General features: G+C 43.6%; 1 protein-coding gene across 3 annotated transcripts; it reads left to right on the plus strand.

Annotated features, from left to right (window-relative positions):
* Window positions 1–3,887: 3,887 nt before the first annotated feature.
* upp2 (uridine phosphorylase 2) lies at window positions 3,888–21,893 on the plus strand. 3 transcript variants are annotated; one of them, XM_052147827.1, is made up of 8 exons: window positions 3,888–3,986; window positions 4,104–4,175; window positions 6,627–6,741; window positions 9,164–9,322; window positions 18,993–19,107; window positions 19,336–19,545; window positions 21,250–21,396; window positions 21,518–21,893. In XM_052147827.1, exons 2-8 carry the CDS (start codon window positions 4,123–4,125, stop codon window positions 21,658–21,660), a joined length of 942 nt encoding a protein of 313 aa, XP_052003787.1. In that variant the 5' UTR covers window positions 3,888–3,986; window positions 4,104–4,122; the 3' UTR covers window positions 21,661–21,893. The 3 variants fall into 3 exon arrangements, with proteins under 3 accessions (XP_052003787.1, XP_052003788.1, XP_052003789.1); XM_052147828.1 differs by lacking the exon at window positions 9,164–9,322 and having other exon boundaries at window positions 3,889–3,986; XM_052147829.1 differs by lacking the exons at window positions 3,888–3,986; window positions 4,104–4,175; window positions 6,627–6,741 and adding an exon at window positions 10,292–10,354 and having other exon boundaries at window positions 9,176–9,322.
* Window positions 21,894–22,075: the final 182 nt, after the last annotated feature.

The raw sequence follows: 22,075 nt of genomic DNA on the forward strand, positions 1-22,075 counted from the left end.
GATGGTAGTGATACTGGGCATATTAGTTTCCTCCAGAATACTGGAGTTTGTGTGTCTGTCTTCCCAATTGATCCTCAGGATTTTTCTTAAGGCTCTTTGATGGAATATTTCCAGGGCTCTCAGGTGTCTGCTGTAGGTGGTCCAGGATTCCGCTCCATACAGCAGAGTTGAGAGAATCACAGCTCTGTAAAGCAGGAGCTTGGTTTGAGCCCTCAGATCTCGGTCATCAAAGACGCTTGTCTTGAGTTTGGCATAGGCTCCACTGGCACAGCTCAGGCGATGGTTAACCTCAGAGTCTATATCGGCTTTGGAACAGAGAAGGCTTCCAAGTTAGGAGAAGTGGTTCACGCTTTTCAGAGTGGTGTTGTCCACTTTGATGATGGGCTGGAGTGATGGCTGGTTGGGTGGTGGTTGATACAGAACCTGAGTTTTCTTGATGTTCAAGGCCAACCCCAGGGCTCTATATGCCTTGGCAAAGGCATTTAGAATGCCCTGGAGGTCTTCAGGTGAGTGTGCTACAATGGCATTATCATCTGTGTATTGCAGCTCCCTGATGATGGTATTCCTAACTTTGCTCTTAGCTTTGAACCTGTTAAGGTTGAAGAGCCTGCCGTCAGTCCTATAAAGGAATGGGATCCCCTGTGGCAACTCTTGGCCAGTGAGGTGGAGTATGGCTACAATGAAGATGGAAAATAGGGTGGCAAATAGGGTGGGTGCAATGATACATCCCTGTTTATCCCCAGTTTCTACAGTGAATGGCTCAGATTCAGAGCCCACAGTGCCTGACGATCCACGGAGTCAAAGGCCTTTGTCAAGTCTATAAAGGCCATGTACAGAGGCAGTCCTTGTTCCCGACACTTTTCTTGTAGATGGCGAGCAGAAAAGATAATGTCAGTTGTTCCCCTGAATGGATGGAAGCCGCACTTTGATTCAGGGAGTGCCTCCTCAGATAGTTGTAGCAAGCGGTTGGCGAGGACACGAGCAAGGACTTTGCCTGTTGTTGACAAGAGCGAGATGCCCCTATAGTTTCCACATTCAGCCTTGTCCCCTTTCTTGAATATTGTAACAATTTGGGCATCCCGGAGCTCTTCCCTTTCCCAGATCTTGACGAGTAGATGGTGGATGTAATGCCAGAGCCTTGGTCCCCCTTCCTTTAAGATCTCCGCGGGGATCCCATCAGGACCAGCGGCCTTGTTGTTCCTGAGATTCCTGATGGCATTGTGAACCTCAGTTAGGGTAGGAGGATCCCCCATGTCTTCTCTGATGGGGCTCTGCGGGATATGATCGGCGATGTCTGGCTCGGCTAAACTGTCACGGTTCAGAAGTACCTGAAAGTGCTCCTTCCAACGTGCATTGATTGAGTCATTATCTTTTAAAAGAGTCTGTCCATCTTTTGAGCGCAGGGGATTTAAGCCGCGATGGCTAGGGCCATAGACATCCTTAGTGGCACTGAAAAAGCCTCTGATATCACCTGAATCTGCCAGTCTCTGGAGTTCTAGAGCCTTTTCTGTCCACCATTTGTTCTTGAGCTCCCTCATCAATCTCTGAACATCAGCCTTGGCTCTAGAGTGTGCTGTCCTTTTGTCCTCACATGTTATGTAATTTTGCCACTATCGGAAAGCTTTTAATTTTCTGGAGATAAGTTGTTCTATCTCTGTGTCATTTTCATCAAACCAGTCCCGATGTTTCCTGGACTGATACCCAAGGGTGGATTCGCATGAATCATGGATGGTGGATTTGAGAAGGCCCCAGTGGTCTTCGATATTATCAAGATATTCTTGCTGAAGGCTTTCCTCGAGAGAGTCCTGAAGTAGCTGCTGGGTGGCAGTTTAATTCAGGCTGTCAAGGTTCAGTCTTCGCCGGGCCAGCATCTTCTGAATCCTCCTCCTCTTTTGAAGTTTGATGGACATTGTGGATCGGTGGTCTATCCAGCAGATGTCAGAGTCTATCATGGCCCTTGTGATGTTCACATCACGGCGGTCCCTGGCTCTTACGATGGCATAATCTATGAGGTGCCATTGCTTGGAGCGAGGGTGCCTCCAAGATGCCTCGAATTTGTTTTTCTGGCGATAGAGAGTGTTGGTGATGACGAGATTGTGCTGAGCGCACTTTCTCAGCAGCAGTACTCCGTTGGAGTTCATGTTACCAATGCCCTCCTTGCCAATAGTGCCCTTCCAGAGGTGATGGTACCGGCCTACCCTAGCATTAAAGTCTCCAAGGAGGATAATCTTGTTTCTGTCGCTGTCTGGTTGTTGACCAACAACAGACGGATGGTCATGAGGCGCTCGCTGATCCCCACGGGAAGTTCGGAGAGGTGGTTGACAAGGTGGTTGTTGATGGCAAATCCAACTCCATGGTTTCTAGCCTCATTGGCTGGCTTTCCTTTCCAGAAGAAAGTGTAGCCACCTTTCTCCTCCTTCAGCTGCCCTTCACCTGCCCATCGGGTTTCGGAAAGAGCGGCTATATCAATCCGGCATCTCTGCAGTTCTCTGGCAATGATGGCGGTTCGTCGCTCAGGTCTATCTCTGGAGGCGCTGTCCATCAGCGTGCGCACATTCCAGGCTCCAGAATGACATTTTCTTAGTTTCTGACCGCAAATGGGGTGTTCCCTCTGGAAGAGGTAATCCAGTCGGGAGGTATGAGGCAGGCTATTTTTAGGGCACCTTTTCTAACCCCTTCCCATGTGGGGTAAGCAGAGCGGATCCTAAATAGGACTGCTTAGTCATGGATGTAGCTGCCGAAGAGCTCTTCTGCCTCGTTTCAGGAGCCCAGCGACTGAATCTGACACCCATCGCCTGATGTGCCAGCTCATGACTAGGGACTTCAAGACTACACAAACCTTTCCCCGTCGGCACTTGCTGGTCGCCATAGGACTTTATTTGGGGTGGCAGGGTGGATACCCTTTTCAAGAGCTACCCCTAGTGTCACTACATCAACACAACGTCTCGCTCCCTCCATCAGGGAACGGAGGTTACGACAGTAACCATGACGATATTCTTAATCTTTCTGGAGTTATAGGCACTCAAACTTTGGAAAATCAACACAAAAACTTTTTGGAACTCACACAGTGGCACTGAAGTGAACTGAGTTTAGTAATAGACCTTATCTGTCTGTTAAAAAAAAAATCATTATGACCCCCCTTTACAAAATAATATATTACTCGATAAATATTGATCCATGCCATTTTCTATTCTGGCTTTCATCATCATGTATGTATTGTTTGTATTTTTTTGTTTGTTTGTCTGTTTTCAAAAACAAAATTTTGAGCTCGGGACCTCTTGCTGTGATACAATGGCTCTTTGGCGGTATGCAAATTATTTATAAATAGAGATTTATATAATCATTTCTTAAAAAATATATATATATAAAAAAAAGATAAGAATTTTATGTTTAATAAAAACTATTGTATTATATAAATATTGTAAAACATATGTTATGTATTAAATTTAAATAAAAGATAATTTTTTTTAAATATTTGCTTCATTGCTTAAAACGTCTCCTACACACCTGTTTAAATTTGTTTTGCCTTTTTAAAGTCAATGTATCTTTATAAAAAGCATACCACTTCAAATCTTCAAATTCCCTTGATTTCACAAGCTACAAACATACACACTGTATGCACACACACACACACACACACACACACACACACACACATTTTACATATCAGATCATGTGTATATCTTTGTGTGACTGTGTTTAGAAATGATCTATTGCCCATATCTCTGATCTGAACATCAGTTTGTTTGTGAAAATGTGAGAGAGATCACACAGCAGTAGATAAAGGGAGATATTGAGAATTATGAATTTCTAGAGGTGGAGAAACCTGCTACACCTCTCTCCTCAACCAATCCATGCACTCAGAGCTTTATATAAGAGCCGTCACATACACAAACATTTTTATTCTCAAAAGATCCAGATGAGATAACTGTCCTCAGAGTGCATACAACAGCTGAATAACAAATCAGGACTACAGTTGCTGCAAGGTATGGGCAAAAAGGATTTAATTCTGCATATTTCACTTATACCTATGTGTTTATAGCTGTATTATAAATGATTGTGTTTGATTCTACAATTGATATACTTTTTTTTTTTTTTTCTAGATCTAAGTGAACTGCAATTATGGCATCTATTTTACTGAACGTCATAAGAAACAAACACAGCAATTACATTCAGTAAGAAAAACTGCATTCAACTTCACAATCACCATCTACAACTAGTGCTCGAGAAGTTACAATCTACTCATTACTTGAAGCAGTTAAACTACTAAAAAGTCAAGCAACACTTTTAAAATGTAGTTAGCTACACTACAAGTTACTAAAGAAAAGCAGCTATCCACAGTACATTAAAGCTTTTTAAGGAAGAAAATAATTTTTAAATGTAAACAATGAAATGTCATTTAAAACAGCTGACATATATTTAATAAGGGTAACATTAAATTGAACTAAGAAATTAATACAGAATGTAAACTAATAAAACACCCTATTTTATGTAACTAAGAAGATAGAGATAAATGGCAGCAGTTAGCTAAACATTTAGAAGGCAAATGCGCAGAGCTCAAGTGAAACCGTGAATCATTTATGTGAACTTGTTCATTAGCATGAACCGTCCAAATGAGCCAACTCTCATCAGATTTCCCAATATAAGTGAGTTTTTTATTTACAGTGCATTTACAAGAACTGTACAAAAGAACGATTTAATTAATGGTTCTGATTTCCCAGGAAGTGAATCGATTATTTGTACTTGTTTATGAACTGCCTGAAAGAACTGGCTCACTAAATTAATTGGTTAAATTCGCCACTCATTATATTTCAAATGCAAATGAGATTAACAGTTTAATATCTTAACGAATAGCATACTCATTTGCATGTTTAAATAATGAGCGTCAAGTTTGTGGCAACTATAGGTTTTTTGTAAGGGTAATTTTTCCCCTCAGGGCTTGTCGTAGGTAAGATATGTAAATAGGCTTCAGCTGGGCTCGTTGTCAGTGTTGAGTTTCAGTTACGTTAGGGATCTGCATCAAATAAATGAAGAAAAAATGTCCCATCACTCCTATAACATGCATCTATTCCTTAATTTGCTATTATTTATTGCCAGACGAGAGCCCTATGCAAAAACTCAGGAGTCGGTAACATTTGTTATTATTCACATTTTCCCTATGCTGACTTAGCGTTGTTTGGCCAGAGTAAAGTTTGCACATGTGGCTTGAACATTTGGTCCTTTGTGATCAGAAAGCAATCAGATCAGCAAAAACGCATGAAGTGACCAAGTGTATATTTGCTCAGAGACAGGAGAAAATGATTTCAGTGAGTGTGTTTGATTACTCCCTCGGCTCCATGCTGCGTTCACAATATAATCTGACAAATGAAACATTTTGTTAAGATACAGAGTTATTCATTGGAAAATGTAGCTCGTTTTTGAAAAGATCCACTATTGTGAAAATAAAATAGTCGTGTAATATATTAAATCACAATTAATCGCATTATTTTTCATAGATAATTGGGATTGATCACAGATTATGCAAGTGCTCAAATTTTACATTATATATACTTCCTTTCTTGTCCAAATCTATTTATTTCCTTTTTAGGAAAGAAAACAAAACAACAAGTTACTGTTATGTTTTATTAATATTTTCTAAACAAAGCCTTCCACAGTATATAGATAGAAATGTACTAAAATTGCACCCAAACTACTCTCACAGCTTCTGTCATTATTTATCTATGGCAAAAATAGTAAGAGTAGTATGTTAGTATGTCTTTCTGATCACGGCCAATGTCTTGTTCAGCTTTTTGCACTGGCACTGCCCACGTAATGATACTTTATCCGAATTGTCTGCTAATCATTAGCTATCAGGTCAAAAGGTCAGCGGCAACTGGTTCAAGAGTTGAAATTATTTAAACTTTGAGTGGTGCATCAAAAGACATTCAGCGGGAGAATTCCAACATGCTAGCTGGCCGCAGCGGTCCCTCATCAGTGCCATGTATCATGTGTTTGACTTTTAGGTAATAGTTAAGAATTCTCTTGCGTCTGTGGTAATTAAATTCCACCTTACAAATGATGCAAAGTACTTAATTTTTGTCATAAGTTCCATTTGTGTTTTTTGTTATTAGTCCTTTCTCCACCAATTGACCATTGATGTGAAATAACTGTTGCGTGTGTATGCAGTGTGTGCTTCTGTGTAATGTAGGCGGACACATCGCAAAGGTTCTGTTCTATACAACCAACGTTCAGAACTCATGCTAAATACCTAGGAAGTTAACATGGTTTGGTTTATTAGTGTAGAGTATTTGATTAATGGCCTGAGAACTTTCAAATCTGTTCAAGAGCTTTGTTTGATTGTTTTTCAAGTCAGACAAACATCTGAATCCATGTCTGATCTTCTCAGTACACATTAGTTGTGCTAAATATTGTAGTGATGCAGGCATGAACTGAAGCACTCAAGAGAAAATGAGTTCATGTCAGTAAATCAATATCAGAGATGTACTGTCAGAATGTTCTGAATGTTCTGACATTATTATCTCTGATACTTGTGGTAAATAATTGATGAAAATATATTTTCTATGTCTGAGTTTCAGTACACCTGTATTTAAATGTGCCAGTCTATGTCAGTATGTGATGTGTCACAGACAGGTGGAGTATGTGAAGAACCCTCACCTGGACAGCATGGAGGAGGACATCCTGTACCACTTTAACCTGGGAACCAAAACCCATGACCTGCCACACATGTTTGGAGATGTGAAGGTGTGTACTTGCTGACCAGAATTGAATTAGACACAATGTCGGAGTTATATGAAATGCAACGCAACTAAACTGCCCAAACTAGGGCCCACAATGACCTTTGATTTGGTCCACCTTGCGGTATGTGACAAGAATGGAATAATATTGAAAAATAAAAAATTAAAATGCTATTAACGCAGATTTTCATTGCATTAATTTAGCAGATTTGTGTTTGTTTTGTTTTTTGATTTGTATAATAAAATAATAAAGGAGGGGAACCAGGTAACTTAACTAAATATTTTAATAAAATACAGTTTGCAGAGCCTGAAATTTGGCTTGCGGGTATTGCACACAATTTTAATATTTCCCGCAATTTCCACGTTCATAATGTGGGAAATTCACGCACACTTTTATTCACTTTACAGTGTAGCTGCAAATTAGTAAACCAATAGATACAGATGAACAAATCAAATCAATAAACATGTTATTGTATCAGACTGTTATTCCAGAAGCTGCATGAGTAAATCCGCTCTGTCTTTCACTTTCTTTCTCGTGCAGCTGTCAGCAGTGTCAGTGTAAATGCGCACAGTAAGGGAGCGCTTTGTCGCATAGTTACTGTACTTATTAGATGTTATTAGAGGCATTCTGTCTCCTAGAGATGAACGTAGTTTGGTACAAAAAGTGCAAATCAATCTGAGAACAACAGAAAATAACCTTATAAAAATGCTGGAGGAAACAGGTTGACAAGTATCTATATCCACAGTAAAACGAGTCGTATATCGATATTGTTCAGCAAGGAAAAAGCCCCTGCTCTGAAACCGCCATAAAAAAGCCAGACTACAGTTTGCAAGTGCACATTAGGAAAAATGTTCTCTGGTCTAATGAAACAAAAATTGAACTGCTTGGCCATAATGACCATTGTTATGTTTGGAGGAAAAATGGTGAGACTTGTAAGCTGAAGAACACCATCCCTACCATGAAACAATGGGAGTGGCAGCATCATGTTGTGAGGGTGCTTTGCTAAACCTGTTCAGTGTTGGTTCATTCGACATGCAGATGGGGTTATACCACATCTACGTAAGTTAGCAACACGATAAAACTATATCGTTCTTGTTTATAATCAACAAAGCTGTTGCAAGCACGTGTGCCTTTCATATCTTGGTGCTCCCTCATTATTCATAATACAGGACATTTGCAAGGAAGGCAGAAATGGCAAAAATGCTTTGCATAATGTACCAGCTGCATGGTGAAGAGAGACACTTAAACACCTGTTACATCTCTCATCTCCATCTCTCCATCCAGGGTTGGAAATTAATGGGGGCTCTGGGCAAAAATCAAAAAATCCCCTGCAATCTGATATACAGTAGTTCCAAATTAATATATCCCATCGCATTCTTCATTAAAATTTTTGCTGAACATTGTTTGATTTGTGATATCCATTGTGCAGATGCTGCCAAGTCAGTGGCGGATACTCGCGCCATAATCACGCACAAAGGTGCACTCACGTTCCGCATCAGTTAGGTGTTGTGCTTTGGCGCTAAAATGATCAAATGCTACAATGCAGTTATTAATAATATTAACAAAAACAATATCTGGATGTGTTAAATAGTCTTGATATCAAATAAAATGTTATTAATGATACAATAATAATTTTACAGGACATTAACCAATTTTTGTGTATGAATCATATCTCAGACTAATATTCATTGTTTATTAAATTTGCTTGAAGGAGTTGCTAAGATTTTTTAGAAAATTCCAAATTTTTATAAATGCTGTCATCTACTCCTCTGAGTCAGTGCATTTGTCTTGTAGGTTGTTAATTTAATAGCCAAAATATTTGGAAATATGTGAATGAGAAAGAAAAAACAAATCAGTAACGATGCACATTATGCAATGTAGAGATCATGCAATTTTGGAATTACTGAAACATGCCATTTTAAAATTGTATTAATTGTTTAAATGAAAGTATTTGAACTAAAAGGATGACATAGTCATAAGGTAAAAGGTAAAAAATTCCCCCCATATGAGCCATGTAATGGGGGGGGGGGAACTACAATCCCATGAAGCTTGTCGACTTATGTAATTCAATAACAATTTCAAACGATGGAAAAGAATATAACTATTCATTTAAATTTGTTGATTATAAGTAGATAAACCATACATTTTAATGTTATTGCAGAATTATATTATATATAATTATTATACAGTTCTTTAATGCAATTTTTAAACAATGAAGTTGTAATAACGTGGACCAATGTCTTTAATAGAATCATATACCGCCATTTAATAACCTTAGAGCTCACAGTAGGTCTGTCTTTAAATATTCATAAAATATTGTTAAAAAAAACTATTGTTAAAAATCTTTCCCCAATGGAGAAAACAACAATTGTACCACAGATTTGAATCTATTTGTTTTCATTTTCCTTTTCTCCCATATCTTGTGAAGTTTGTGTGTGTAGGAGGAAGTGCCAATCGGATGAAATCTTTTGCTCAGTTTATTCATGAGGAGCTAGAGTTGCCGGGCAACACTGCCAACATCAGAGATATCTGTGAGGGAACTGACAGATACTCCATGTATAAAGTGGGACCAGTGCTGTCCATTAGTGTAAGTGTCTGAAATACTTAAGAGTCTTTAAGTCTCACTGACGTTTGAATGACAGTTATCTGTTAAATAATTGATCCTGGTAGCCAGATTCAGACCAGTCTCATTACAAGTCATATTAGTATGACATGGCAAACTTATACAAGTTGGCTCAAACAAAAATGGAAGAAGAGGAATGAGATGAGGGAAGTTTATTTCAGGTTACTGACATATACCAGTCATTCGTGTTGCATAAAATATTATGGTTTGGATTTTCATATTTGTTCACAGAGGTTTCCTTTCTTAAATAATGTGTTGGATAAGAGGCTAGCTAAACTTTGATGTCTGTCTTGTATCGATTTAAAATACAGTTGGTCGCTTGGTTGGTCTCTATGGGAACATACAATATTTTACGATATCACCATCTCATACAAATTTTTAGGAGATGTCATGAGACTATGTCAGCCAGATTTGGAAACTTCAGTGGAATGAAAATGTGGCCTCATTGGATAAATATATGGGTCATATTTCACCCAAAACCTAGAGGAATAAAATAAGACACATTTTGCATGAAGGCCTGTATTTAAAACCATTATGACTGTTTTATATTGTGACATTAATCTCATGAGAATTAAACACACTTACCCCAGACTGATCTCACAGTGAAATCAGAAACAGTAGGTTGACTTCTCTTTAGCTATAATTGGTCTGTGCTTACCGAAATTGAAAACCCTGTTCCCAGTGGCCAAAGTGGTAATTGTTGTTGGGTGTACAGGCATATCTGACACCAACAAAGTGGCAGCAAAAGCCAGTTGTTTTCAGCTGTTCAGGCTGTAATACATTGAGGGGGAATGCAGAATTTGAAAACTGTACCCCCAAACATAAACCTAACCATTAATGGAGTAAAATGCAATGTTCGAGGGGAAAATGCAACCTCAGAATCGCGCTAATCACTGATTATGCAAAATCAATTACTTTCTGGTTTCAACGCAGGATCCAAACCTTGGTCTGCCACGCTGCTGATGTGAAGTGCTTTTGGTCGCACCACAGGGGAAGGTAAACACACTGAAGCCAATGCAAAAATTTGTAAAAGGACATACCGCTTGTCAGTGAGTCAACATAATGTGGCTGATCCTACAGTACTGGAACACTTCTCATTACTGGAAAATTCTCATTAATGTAATGTGAAAAAGTAGTCCTATAAATAAGGTTCCCTTCTGTCACTCTCTCGACGTTGTGTCAAAGGAAGTGACACAAGGAATCTTCTCGGACGCCAAATCGTACCTCTGAACCTGAGAAAAGGCCAATGTCAAGTTGGCACACAAAATTTGCATGCCCCGCCCCGGACATACGGGTATAAAGGGAAGCGGGGCAGTGAATGCCAGTCTGAATTTTTCTTCGGAGCCTAAATCTCACTACTGTTCCACTCACCTCTATCAGAGAGAAGCGTGGCTGTTGGATGTTGCGTGCTCTCTGCATGCTGTGCAGTTCACGCCCCTGGGCGCTTCGACAGCGCTTCTTCCTGTTTAAAAGAGTGTTCTCCTCCTAAAAGAGTTATATTTTTCCACTCACAAAAAGAGCAATACACAGCGGCGTTGAACATCCTTTTCACCTGTTTTGTTCCTGGATGCGGGCGATTTCTCTCGAAGAACGATGGTCACAGATGCTGCCTTGTGTGCCTGGGTAGCGATCACACTGAGGCGGCGTTCGTGGATGGTTCATGTTCTCACTGCGAGAACATGACCATGGCAATGTTGCAGTCGCGGCTCTCCTTCTTAAAGGTGAATGCCACTTCAGCCGACCCCAGCGTCGCTCCTTCCCACGGGATTGAGGACAACCCGGCTGGCGATGAAGGCAATATGGGGATAATGACGGGCTCGGTTTCGCCGGGTAAATCCCCACGAACCACCCGGCCCCAACACGCTCGTGTGCTTCCTTCCGGGTTCGGGATGAGTGTGACTCGCCGCATGGCCAGCCGGCATTCTCCCTCGAGCCCCCGGGCTTGGATGATGACATCACCGCTGCATCGGAGAGTGTCCAGGCATCTGACGCGGAAGACTCGACTGGGCTGTCAGCCCCCCAATCTGAGGTGGACTCCAAGATGGCCCACATGCTTTCCCGGGCTGCCATGAGCGTAGGCTTGGACTGGAACCCTCCCTCCTCCCCACAGCCTTCACGGCTTGATGACTGGTACCTCGGCGCCCGGCGCCGCTCGAAGCCACACAAGGGCAGGGAACACAGACCAGGCTAACTACAAACCTAAACATTCACTAACAAAACAACGATCGACAGTGACTGAACAAACAGACAGGGTATAAATACATGAAAGGGCCAATGAACAAACAGAACTCAAAATAACATGACAAGGTGCTAAATAGAAACCAATGAGAAACTCTAACGAGGACAGGTGAAAACAATGAACAATGAACACGAGGGCTAACAAGACTGTGGAGTTACAGACGGGTCAAAAGTGAAAACTATGGAGTAACGAAAGTGACAAAAATGGAAGACAAAGGGGAAACAGTAGAACAAGACAAGGTCATACATTACATAGCCCCCCCTCTAAGGATTGGATCCCAGACGATCCAAAAAAGAAAAAACAAAACCCAAGACAAAAACCATAGAAAACAAAATGATGGCACCGGGGGCAGACAGACAGACCAGGGGGGGCACATGAGCAGGGAGGCAGTCCAAGGGGCACAGAGGGCAGGCAGGAAGTCCAAGGGGGGCAACGAGGGGAAATTAAACAGTCCACGGGGGCACAAAGGGAAAAGAGACAGTACACAGGGCCAATTAGGCAGTCCCTGGGGGAACAGAGGGACAGGTTCAGGGGGCCTGGGTGTTGGCCATCGGACAGGGACGGGTCCAGGAGGCCTGGGAGGCAGCCTCAGGATAGGGACAGGTCGCGGAGCGAAACTGAGAGGGGCTCTGGAGACGAAGCTGAGGGAGGTTCAGGAGGCTCAGGAGGTGGAGCTGAGGGAGGCACTGGAAGCTCAGGAGGCGGAGCCGAGGGAGGCTCAGGGGCCTCAGGAGGCGGAGCTGAGGGAGGCTCTGGAAGCTCAGGAGGCAGAGCTGAGGGAGGCCCAGGAGGCAGGGCCGAGGAAGGTGGCGCTGTAGGTGGCTCAGGGGGCGGAGCCGTAGAAGGCACGAGGTGGCGGAGCCGTAGAAGGCTCTGGAGTCTCTGGGAGCAGAGCCGTAGGAGGCTCTGGAGGCAGAGCCGTAGAAGGCTCTGGAGTCTCTGGGAGCAGAGCCGTAGGAGGTCCTGGAGGCAGAGCCGTAGGAGGCTCTGGAGACGGAGCCGAAGGAGGCTTGGGAGGCAGAGCCATAGGAGGCTCGGGAGGCGGAGCCGTAGGCGGCTCGGGAGGCTCTATGGGCGGCGCCGTAGGAGGCTTTAGGGGCTGAGACCTGGAAGGCTCGAGAGGCTTGAGAGGCGGAGCCCTGGTTGGTTCGAGAGGCTTGAGCGGCGGAGCCCTGGAAGGCTCGAGAGGCTTGAGCGGCGGAGCCCTGGAAGGCTCGAGAGGCTTGAGCGGCGGAGCCCTGGGTGGCTCGAGAGACTTGAGAGGCGCTGGCACAGGGACGGTCGAGGCTTCAGGCACTGGCTCAGGGACGGTCGAGGCTTCAGGCACTGGCTCAGGGACGGTCGAGGCTACAGGCGCTGGCTCAGGGACGGTCGAGGCTACAGGCGCTGGCTCAGGGACGGTCGAGGCTACAGGCACTGGCTCACTGACGTCTGAGGCGACAGGCACTGGCTCACTGACGTCTGAGACTGCAGGCACTGGTTCATTGACGACTGAGGCTGTAGGCACTGGCTCGCCGACCGGGGCAGGTGTTGGCTCAGGCTCACAGACCGGGGCAGGCGTCGGCACAGGCTCATAGACCGGGGCAGGCATCGGCTCAGGCTCGCTGACCGTAGCTGGCTTATGCCGGAAGGTGGAAGCCCGTCTTCTCTCCCTCCTCCGGGCAGACGAGGTTGACCGTGTGGGTTCTGGGGAAGTGACTGGCGCGGGGTTTTGCTCTCTGACCGGAGGGGCTGGCGTGACAGGGGGAACTAGAGACGACTGGAGAGTCACCATCGTGGGAGGAGAGGCAGGGTCCTCCTCATCGCCGCCCACGGTAAACTGCGAGCCGCAGGCCAGAAAGGTCGCCTCCAGGAAGTTCCGGAGTGTCCAATAGCGAGTCGCTGGTGGCAACCGCTCCCTCAGTGCAGCATTCAGGTTGCCCCTGAAGAAGACCACCAACGAGGAGTCCGGAAAATCCGAGACCTTCGCCAGCCTAAGGAAGTCACGGACGTGGTCCTCTATGGGGCGGTCTTCTTGCTTTAGGCTGAGCAGGTGGTAGTTTGCATGTTGAACTGCTGGATCCACGTGCGGTCGATCGTTCTGTTACGCTGAGCAGAGATAGCGGAGGGAGACGAAAGTTGAGGATCCACTTGCAGTATCTTTATTAACTGATAAACACAAAGGAACACCCGCAATGGGGAAGTAAACATGAACAGAGCACAAGGGCAGGGTACACAGACCAGGCTAACTACAAACCTAAACATTCACTAACAAAACAACGATCGACAGTGACTGAACAAACAGACAGGGTATAAATACATGAAAGGGCCAATGAACAAACAGAACTCAAAATAACATGACAAGGTGCTAAATAGAAACCAATGAGAAACTAACGAGGACAGGTGAAAACAATGAACAATGAACACGAGGGCTAACAAGACTGTGGAGTTACAGACGGGTCAAAAGTGAAAACTATGGAGTAACGAAAGTGACAAAAATGGAAGACAAAGGGGAAACAGTAGAACAAGACAAGGTCATACATTACAGCTACAGGTTGCACTTTGCGTAACTGGTGGGGCGAACCAATAAGCATCACCTCGGTCTTGTCACTATTTAAGCATAAAAAATTAGCAGACATCCAATTTTTAATAACTGTGATACAGTTAGAAAGATGTAATATGGCCACATTTACCTCAGATTTTGAGTGAACATATATCAGGGTATCGTACGCATAAAAATGAAAATCAAGACCTAGAGACCTCAAGAGTTGGCCAAGAGGAAAAATATAAAGAGTGAAAAGGGACCCAAAATTGAACCCTGAGGAACACCAAATTTTACCATACCATCCTCAGATCTGCAGCCACCCAGCACAACGAATTGTTTGCGATCTGAAAAATAAGACTTAAACCAGCTCAGAGCAGAGTCAGATACACCAAAGACAGACTCTAAGCGCGAGAGTAAAGTGCTATGATCAATAGTGTCGAAAGCAGCACTGAGATCAAGCAGAATCAGTATTGATAAGCAACCAGCATCGGAAGCCATCAATAAGTCATTTGTGACTTTGACTAATGCTGTCTCAGTGCTATGCATTTTACGAAAGCCAGACTGAAGAGGCTCAAAGAGGTTATTTGCAGACAAATGAGAAAGCAGTTGTGAAGCAACAATACGTTCTAAGATTTTAGCAATAAAAGGGAGACTAGAGATGGGACGAAAATTTGCTAGATTCTCAAAGTCACGGCTATTTGTGCAGCAAATAGAAGCAGACGGAGGCGATATTGCACATCATGCCACGCCGCCACCCATTCAGCGCTCCCCACGCCCCACCTGCTCGCCGAGGGCGTCCTCCTACGACCAAACAACGGCAGGCAGCTCCACAACCTGGGCCCAGCTCTCAGCCCCAGCGTCGAGCACCTCGCAGGCAGTGTATGCCCCCCGTCTCCAGGATCCCTTCCCGGACCAGAAAAGCTCAGAAGCGCTCCAGAGACAGGCAACCCAGGCAGTCGGATGTTCGCTCCGGAGATGGTACCAAGACCAATCCATCCCCCAGTGGAGGGCCGGGAGGAGAATCCTTGTTTTCCTTATGTTCATTTGCCGCACCCCCTCCGGGCTGCAGTACCCAAGTGTTCGATAAAAGCGATTTCCCCACCACCTGGGTCATCATGCTGGTGTGCACCGTTCTCACGGCACCCCAGCCTTACAACTCTCCAGTCCCGGTTCCCCGGACCCGACTGCTCAGCCCCAGCAGGCCAGCACTGACGAGTCAACAAGCCAGTGCCTTACGAGCAGAGATTTCCACCCTGCTCCTCAAGGACGCGATAGAGCCCATCCCTCCAGCCGAGATGAAGAAGGGTTTCTACAGCCCTTACTTCATCGTACCCATGAAAAGCGGCAGGTTGCGACCAATCTTGGAGTCAAAGCTCTGCACAAAATCCCGTTCAAAATGCTCACGCAGAAACAGATTCTCACCTGCGCTCGGCAGCTAGATTGGTTCGCGGCGGTAGACCGGAAGGATGCTTACTTCCACATCTCCATTTTGACGTGACAGTGACCCTTTTTACGGTTCGCGTTCGATGGCCAGGCTTATCAGTACAAGGTCCTCCCCTTCGGCCTGTCCCTGTCCCCTCGCGCCTTCACGAAGGTCATGGACTCACTTGACCCCCCCTAAGGGAAGTGGGCATCTGCACACTCAGTTGCCTCGAAGACTGACTCATCCTGGCCCACTCTCGAGAGTTACTATGTGCTCACAGGGACCAGGTGCTCAGGCTCCTCAGCCGTCTAGGGCTTTCAGGTCAACTGGGAAAAGAGCAAGCTCGACCCGGTTCAGAGCATCTCTTTTCTTGGCATGGAGTTAGACTCAGTCTCAATGACAGCACGGCTCACCAATGAGCGAGCACAGTCAGTGCTCAGGTGCCTCGCTCGCTTCGAGCCTGGCATAGCGGTTCCTCTAAAACAATTCCAGAGGTTCCTGGGGCATACGGCATCCTCAGCCAAGGTCGCGCTGCTCGGGTTGATGCATATGAGACCGCTACAGCACTGGCTACAGACATGGGGTGGCCATGGCACGTATCGTGTGATAATCACCCCCTCCTGCCGTCAGACATTCAACCCTTGGACAGACCTCTGCTTTCTGAAGGGTGGAGTCCCTCTGCAGCAGGTGTCCAGACGTGTCATGGTAACCACAGACGCCTCTCGACAGGGTTGGGGCACCGTGTGCAAAGGGGCGCGCTGCCACTGGCACATGGAAAGGACCCCGGCAGCGTTGGCACATCAATTGCCTAGAGTTGATGGCTGTTATTCTTGCCCTACGGCGGTTTCTTCCACTAATCCGAGGCAAGCACGTTCTGATCCGTTCAGACAGCACAGCAACGGTAGCATACATAAATCGCCAAGGCGGCGTGCGCTCTCGTCACATGTCACAACTCGCCCACTATCTCCTCATTTGGAGTCAGCCACGACTCAAGTCGCTGCTCGCCACTCACATCCCTGGCAACCGCAACACGACGACGGACGTGCAGCTGTCGAGGCAGCTTTGGCCCAGCGGAGAGTTGAGGCTCCACCTCCAGGTGGTCCAGCTCATTTGGGACCGATTCAGCAAAGTACAGGTAGACCTCTTTGCCTCCCAAGACAACTCCCACTGCCCGGCATGCCGGCGCTGACGAGTCTGAAGTTGATTCCTTAGGCCTCTTCCTCAGTCTCTTAGCCGCCCCCTTCTGGATGCGCGGAGCAGGACAAGGCTTATCTAGCCTCAGGACACCTGTTGCCGCCGGGGAATGAACGCCTTCCCCGACTTATGTTGGGCCCAGCTGCTTTACGTCCTATGTGAGAGACATAGTGAGAGAGAAGGACACGGCTGCTGGGCTTGCTCCCATGCTAGCATGTAACACCTTTTTCCCCACGGGGGGGCGGGAAAACCTAAGGTGGTATGCGAATCTCTTTGAGGGGCGTTGGGGAGGGCTACGTGCACTCCTTACAGGTGCCTCTAACACGCAACACGTGTTAGTCACGTAACATGGTCAGTGCGTGGCATTTTTATATGGACTCATTGTGTCACTTCCTTTGACACAACCTCGAGAGAGAGACAGAAGGGGAACGTCTGGTTACTGTTGTAACCTCCGTTCCCCAAGGGAGGAAACGAGACGCTGTGTCCCACCTGCCACATCACTAGACCTAGCACTGTAAATGGCCGTGCTTAATTTTCGGCTCCTCAGTACAAAATCCTGACTGGCATTCACTGCCCCGCTTCCCTTTATTACCTGTATGTCCGGGGCGGGGCATGCAAATTCTGTCTGCCCACTTTACATTGGCCTTTTCTCAGGTTCAGAGGTACGATTCGGCATCCGAGAAGACCCCTTGTGTCACTTCCTTCGACACAACGTCTCGTTCCCTCCCTCAGGGGATGGAGGTTACAGTAACCAGACGTTAATTTTCTTTAAAAAATTGAAATTCTTATAAATGTTGGGTTAAATGCGACCTGGGCATTTCTGGATTTATTACAGATCTAAAAACAATTCAGTTCCTTGTTTTTGTACATTAGCATGGGATGCACTGATATGAAAATTTTTGGCTGATACGATACTGATCTTAACAACAAAAACAAAAAAACCTATAGGCCGATACCAAAATTTTGCCACTTACTCACATGACAAGATAATAAACTTACTCATATAAGTATTATACAGTTCTTCACAATAGAACTCATATTTTACATTATGACTGAACAATACAAATTCATTAAATGCATGAACATAATTAACTTTTGAAGAAAAAAAAAACAAGTCTAATCTTTATACAATGCAATTCTGTTACATCATTAATTACAAATAAACCATATTTTTTCACATCAGCATTGGGTAAGTTACTGTAACGAATGCAGGAGTGAAGGCAGACGAGGAGGTGCGGATCCAAAAGCAGGTTCTTTATTATAAATCAAAGTGAGGGCAAACAAACAGGAACAAAGAAATATCCACGAGGGGAAAACAACATGAACATGAAAAACATCCACAGGCAGGAGAAACAACCATAACATTCACGTGCAACAACATTCAACGACAGACAAGGACTAAACCAAAAACCAGGATATAAATACAAAAACATGGGAAAAAGGGGCCAATGAACAAACAGAACACAAACTAGGTGACAAGGTGATTAACAGAAACCAAAGGCAAATTAACAAGGGCAGGTGAAAACAATGAACAGTGAACACGAGGGAAAACAAGACTATGGAGGTACAAGGGTGACAAAAGTGAAAACTAAGGAATAACAAAAGTGACAAAATTACAAACATAGGGCAACAGTGAGACAAGACAGGGTAACTGTTACAGTTACTCACATTTTTTTTATTCAATACAAATGACTAATTACTACTTTATTGATTACTTTATGAAAGAAGTGATCACATTAATTATTATCTTTAAATTATTTTCTAAAACACTTAACACTTAAATTCCATTCAGCAAATTCAAAATGATGTTTATATTTCCTCCTTGTTCATTGACTTGTAAGGAGACGCACACCCTTCAGCTGTCACAAAATGCGAACAGATATACATATTAATGTCATTCATGTTTTAGATGTATTCTACTTATATAATATTATTTTATAAATAGATGTAACTCAACTAACAGTTAGTAACAGTAATCTTATTACAACAATTTGAAAAGTTATTAATACATTTAAATAATAATCACAAATATATGTGATTACTGTGAAGGATCCTTGCCATTTACTTATATTACTAATAATAACTGTGTGTTTCAGTAGAACTTAATATGTTTTATATACACATATATTCATAACCACTTGATATCATTGACTAAATCTAATCTCACAGTATTATACAGTATATTCTATGGTGTACTTGCAGCGCATGTCTTGTTTGAACACATTTGATTAATGTATGTCTGTGTGTCTGACAGCATGGCATGGGTGTGCCCTCCATCTCCATCATGCTACATGAGCTCATTAAACTGCTCTATCATGCCCGCTGCCGTGATGTCATCATATTCCGCATCGGCACGTCAGGCGGAGTGGGTGAGCAATTCTCTAACCATCTTTGATTAATAAAGCCCAAAACCATCAAGCTAAAGAAGCTGCCTTAGCTCTAACACTTCTGTTGAAACTTGATATGAAGTGATAAAACCAGCTGCTGTTTCTAAATCAATTCTGCAGCATTACATAGAGGGGATATGAGGTACTGTATATAGGTTTGCTGTTCTACACTGTGGAAAAGTGAATGTTGTCCATTGTGTGAACACGTAGGTCTGGCTGCAGGTACCGTGGTGATTGCAGATAAAGCTGTGGATTCGTTCTTCAGGCCGCTTTTTGAGCAGGTGGTTCTGGGTAAAGTGATTGTCAGGAGCACAGAGCTGGACAAAGATGTGGCCAAAGATCTGCTGCAGTATTCCACTGAACTGGAAGATATTCCCACTGTCATCGGAAACACAATGTGCACACATGATTTCTATGAAGGTATGGATTGTTTTTTGTTTGTTTGTTTGTTTTTGTCTCTGTTGTTGTTTGTTCATTGGAGCTAACAATTATAAGGATCGTAAATATATCAAAAAGATTTCCTGGGATTTTTTGGAAATATAGCCAGCTCTGTGATCTCTGTGATTGTTCACCCAAAAATTTTAATTCTCTCATCATTTACTTACCCTAATGTCGTTCCAAACTCGTACGACTTTCTTTCTTACACAAGTAACGATGGCAAAAAAAATCATAACCATGTCAACGAGCCCGAATTGGTACAGAATGGCACAGTTGGGCAACACGAATTATTTGGCCCAATGATGGAAAACGGGCCTAAGAAAGTGAAAGGGGAGTGGGATTGTCTAGTTCTAAATAATGAAAAAGCACCCTAAAAGTATTTTAAAAGTAGGTCATACTACTCATGGTCTATATTCCAAGTCTTCTGAAGCAGTCAAACATGGTAGTTTTGTAGTCTTTATGTCTTTTGTAGTCCATTTCAGAGCTTTGGTCAGACTGATCTCATGAAAATTACATGTGGCGGATTTTTTTTTTTTAAATGGCAATACGTGGTTTATTACACGTAACGTGGCAGTTTCGAGGTGAAATGTCCACTGGGTGGCGCTAAAAGAGAGTCAAATGTCAATAGTCAAACAGATGAGGCTTTTACGTAAATGATCTATTGAGTTTTAAATCAACAAATCTGACCCTCCACCCTAAACCTAATCAATAGTGTCATAAAAGCAAATGTGAGGTGAAAAACACAACCGCGTAATGTTGTGGCGCTTATATGACACCTTCAGCTCACGTGTCGACTCGTATGCTCTTCAGTACTCGTACCCAATGTTACTTTTGCAGCACAAGTGCAACACTCTTCAGCTGTGCTACCGCGCAATTTGATCACACTTGAACAAGCTTATAAATGTAGTTGGTAACTGCAAACGTTAAAATGTATTATGTGCTATAGTAAAAGTGTTTTGATGTCATAAGATAGCATTGTGTGAGGAACAGGATGAAAAGTAAGTGTTTATAAACTAATTATCTGCATATTTACTTGTGATTTGTGTGAAAGTGAATGAAATCCCTGCAGCAAAATCAAGTTTAAGCTGGTAGCTGTGTTTTGGAACATGGTAGTTGGCCCAAACTGGTCTAAGCTGGTTCTTTGCTGGTCATTACTATGTTCCAAATACCAGCTGGACACACTGTGTCAAGATGATATGACCAGCTGGTTGCTGGTCTAAGTTGGTCTCACAGCTTGGCTCAGCTCATGATCAGCTAGAAACCAGCTATCATGTCCCAAAACATCTTGTGTTCTTGTGTTCATTTCACCAAGAAACTGCAGCAATACGTAAAACAAGCCACGCAAAAATGTAGATATAGTAACATGATTCTATAACATCAGGTTGGATTTGGTTTATATGATACGTTTATAGTGCTTTTTTTGTCAATTTTGAGCTTGACAGCCCCAGTCTCAATTTACTTTCATTATATGGAAAAGAGCAGCGAGGACATTCCTCAATAACTCAACTTTTCTTTCACTCAAGAGATAAGTCATATAGATTTGGAACAACATGAGGGTGAGAATAAACGGTGACAGAATTTTCATTTATGGCTGAACTATGTCTTGAAGATCCAGGCTGTTGCTGTTTATCTCTCTGTCGTTGTTTGAGACACTTAACTTTACATCACTTCCTCTTCCCGACGTAGGTCAGGGCCGATTGGACGGAGCACTGTGCTCTTTCTCTGCTGAGGATAAACTGGACTATCTGAGGAAAGCATATGATTCAGGCGTCAGGAACATTGAGATGGAATCCACTGTCTTTGCTGCCATGTGTCGTGTCTGCAATCTTAAAGGTACCACAAAGTTAACCATTGTTTATTGTTCTTAACACTGTAAAGCCGAGTGCCAGCCTATCTGTGCAGATCATTTATAAATGATAATTGCAGAATTAATGATTGATGTATTATTTTGCAGCTGCAGTGGTGTGTGTGACTCTGTTGAACCGGTTCGAGGGCGATCAGATCTCCACCCCTCATGATGTTTTGCTTGAGTATCAGAAGAGGCCGCAGTGTCTGGTGGCCTATTTCATCAAGAAACGTCTCGGACTCATCTCATAAATCCTGCGATGAACCTCTGTGCTGTACATAATACTGTTCATATTGTCGTTGTGTTATTTAAAGGTTATATTCACATTCAAACCATTCACAGCTTCCTCATATTTCAATTTGCGTGAACAGTCATCTCACTTTCAGTTTTGTTATTGTCATTTTCGTGTATTACAACTTTTAAATGTGAACTGTACATTTGTAAAACTGTAAATCTAAATAAACTGTCTCTGATTTCAGTTCCATTATTGGTGGAGGAAAACAATGTTCTAGTGTGAATGAGACATGAGGTTACATCTACACTGGCTATGAGCAGTCCACTACGTCACCTTGAGCAAAGAACTCCCCCAATTGTTTCTGTCTGTGTCCTGCATGAGGACAAGAAACTCCCAATACTTTACATGCCCACTCCAAGAAACGCCCCCCT

The sequence above is a fragment of the Xyrauchen texanus genome, chromosome 18 (genome assembly GCF_025860055.1).
Source record: "Xyrauchen texanus isolate HMW12.3.18 chromosome 18, RBS_HiC_50CHRs, whole genome shotgun sequence".
Taxonomy (NCBI): Eukaryota; Metazoa; Chordata; class Actinopteri; order Cypriniformes; family Catostomidae; genus Xyrauchen; species Xyrauchen texanus.

Excerpts from the sequence above, each read along its gene's own strand:
- upp2 (XM_052147827.1), top strand. The coding sequence starts at position 4,123 with ATGGCATCTATTTTACTGAACGTCATAAGAAACAAACACAGCAATTAC. Across the intron at positions 6,742-9,163 it reads ACATGTTTGGAGATGTGAAG|TTTGTGTGTGTAGGAGGAAG; the intron begins GTGTGTACTTGC and ends TATCTTGTGAAG. Across the intron at positions 19,546-21,249 it reads CACACATGATTTCTATGAAG|GTCAGGGCCGATTGGACGGA; the intron begins GTATGGATTGTT and ends TTCCCGACGTAG.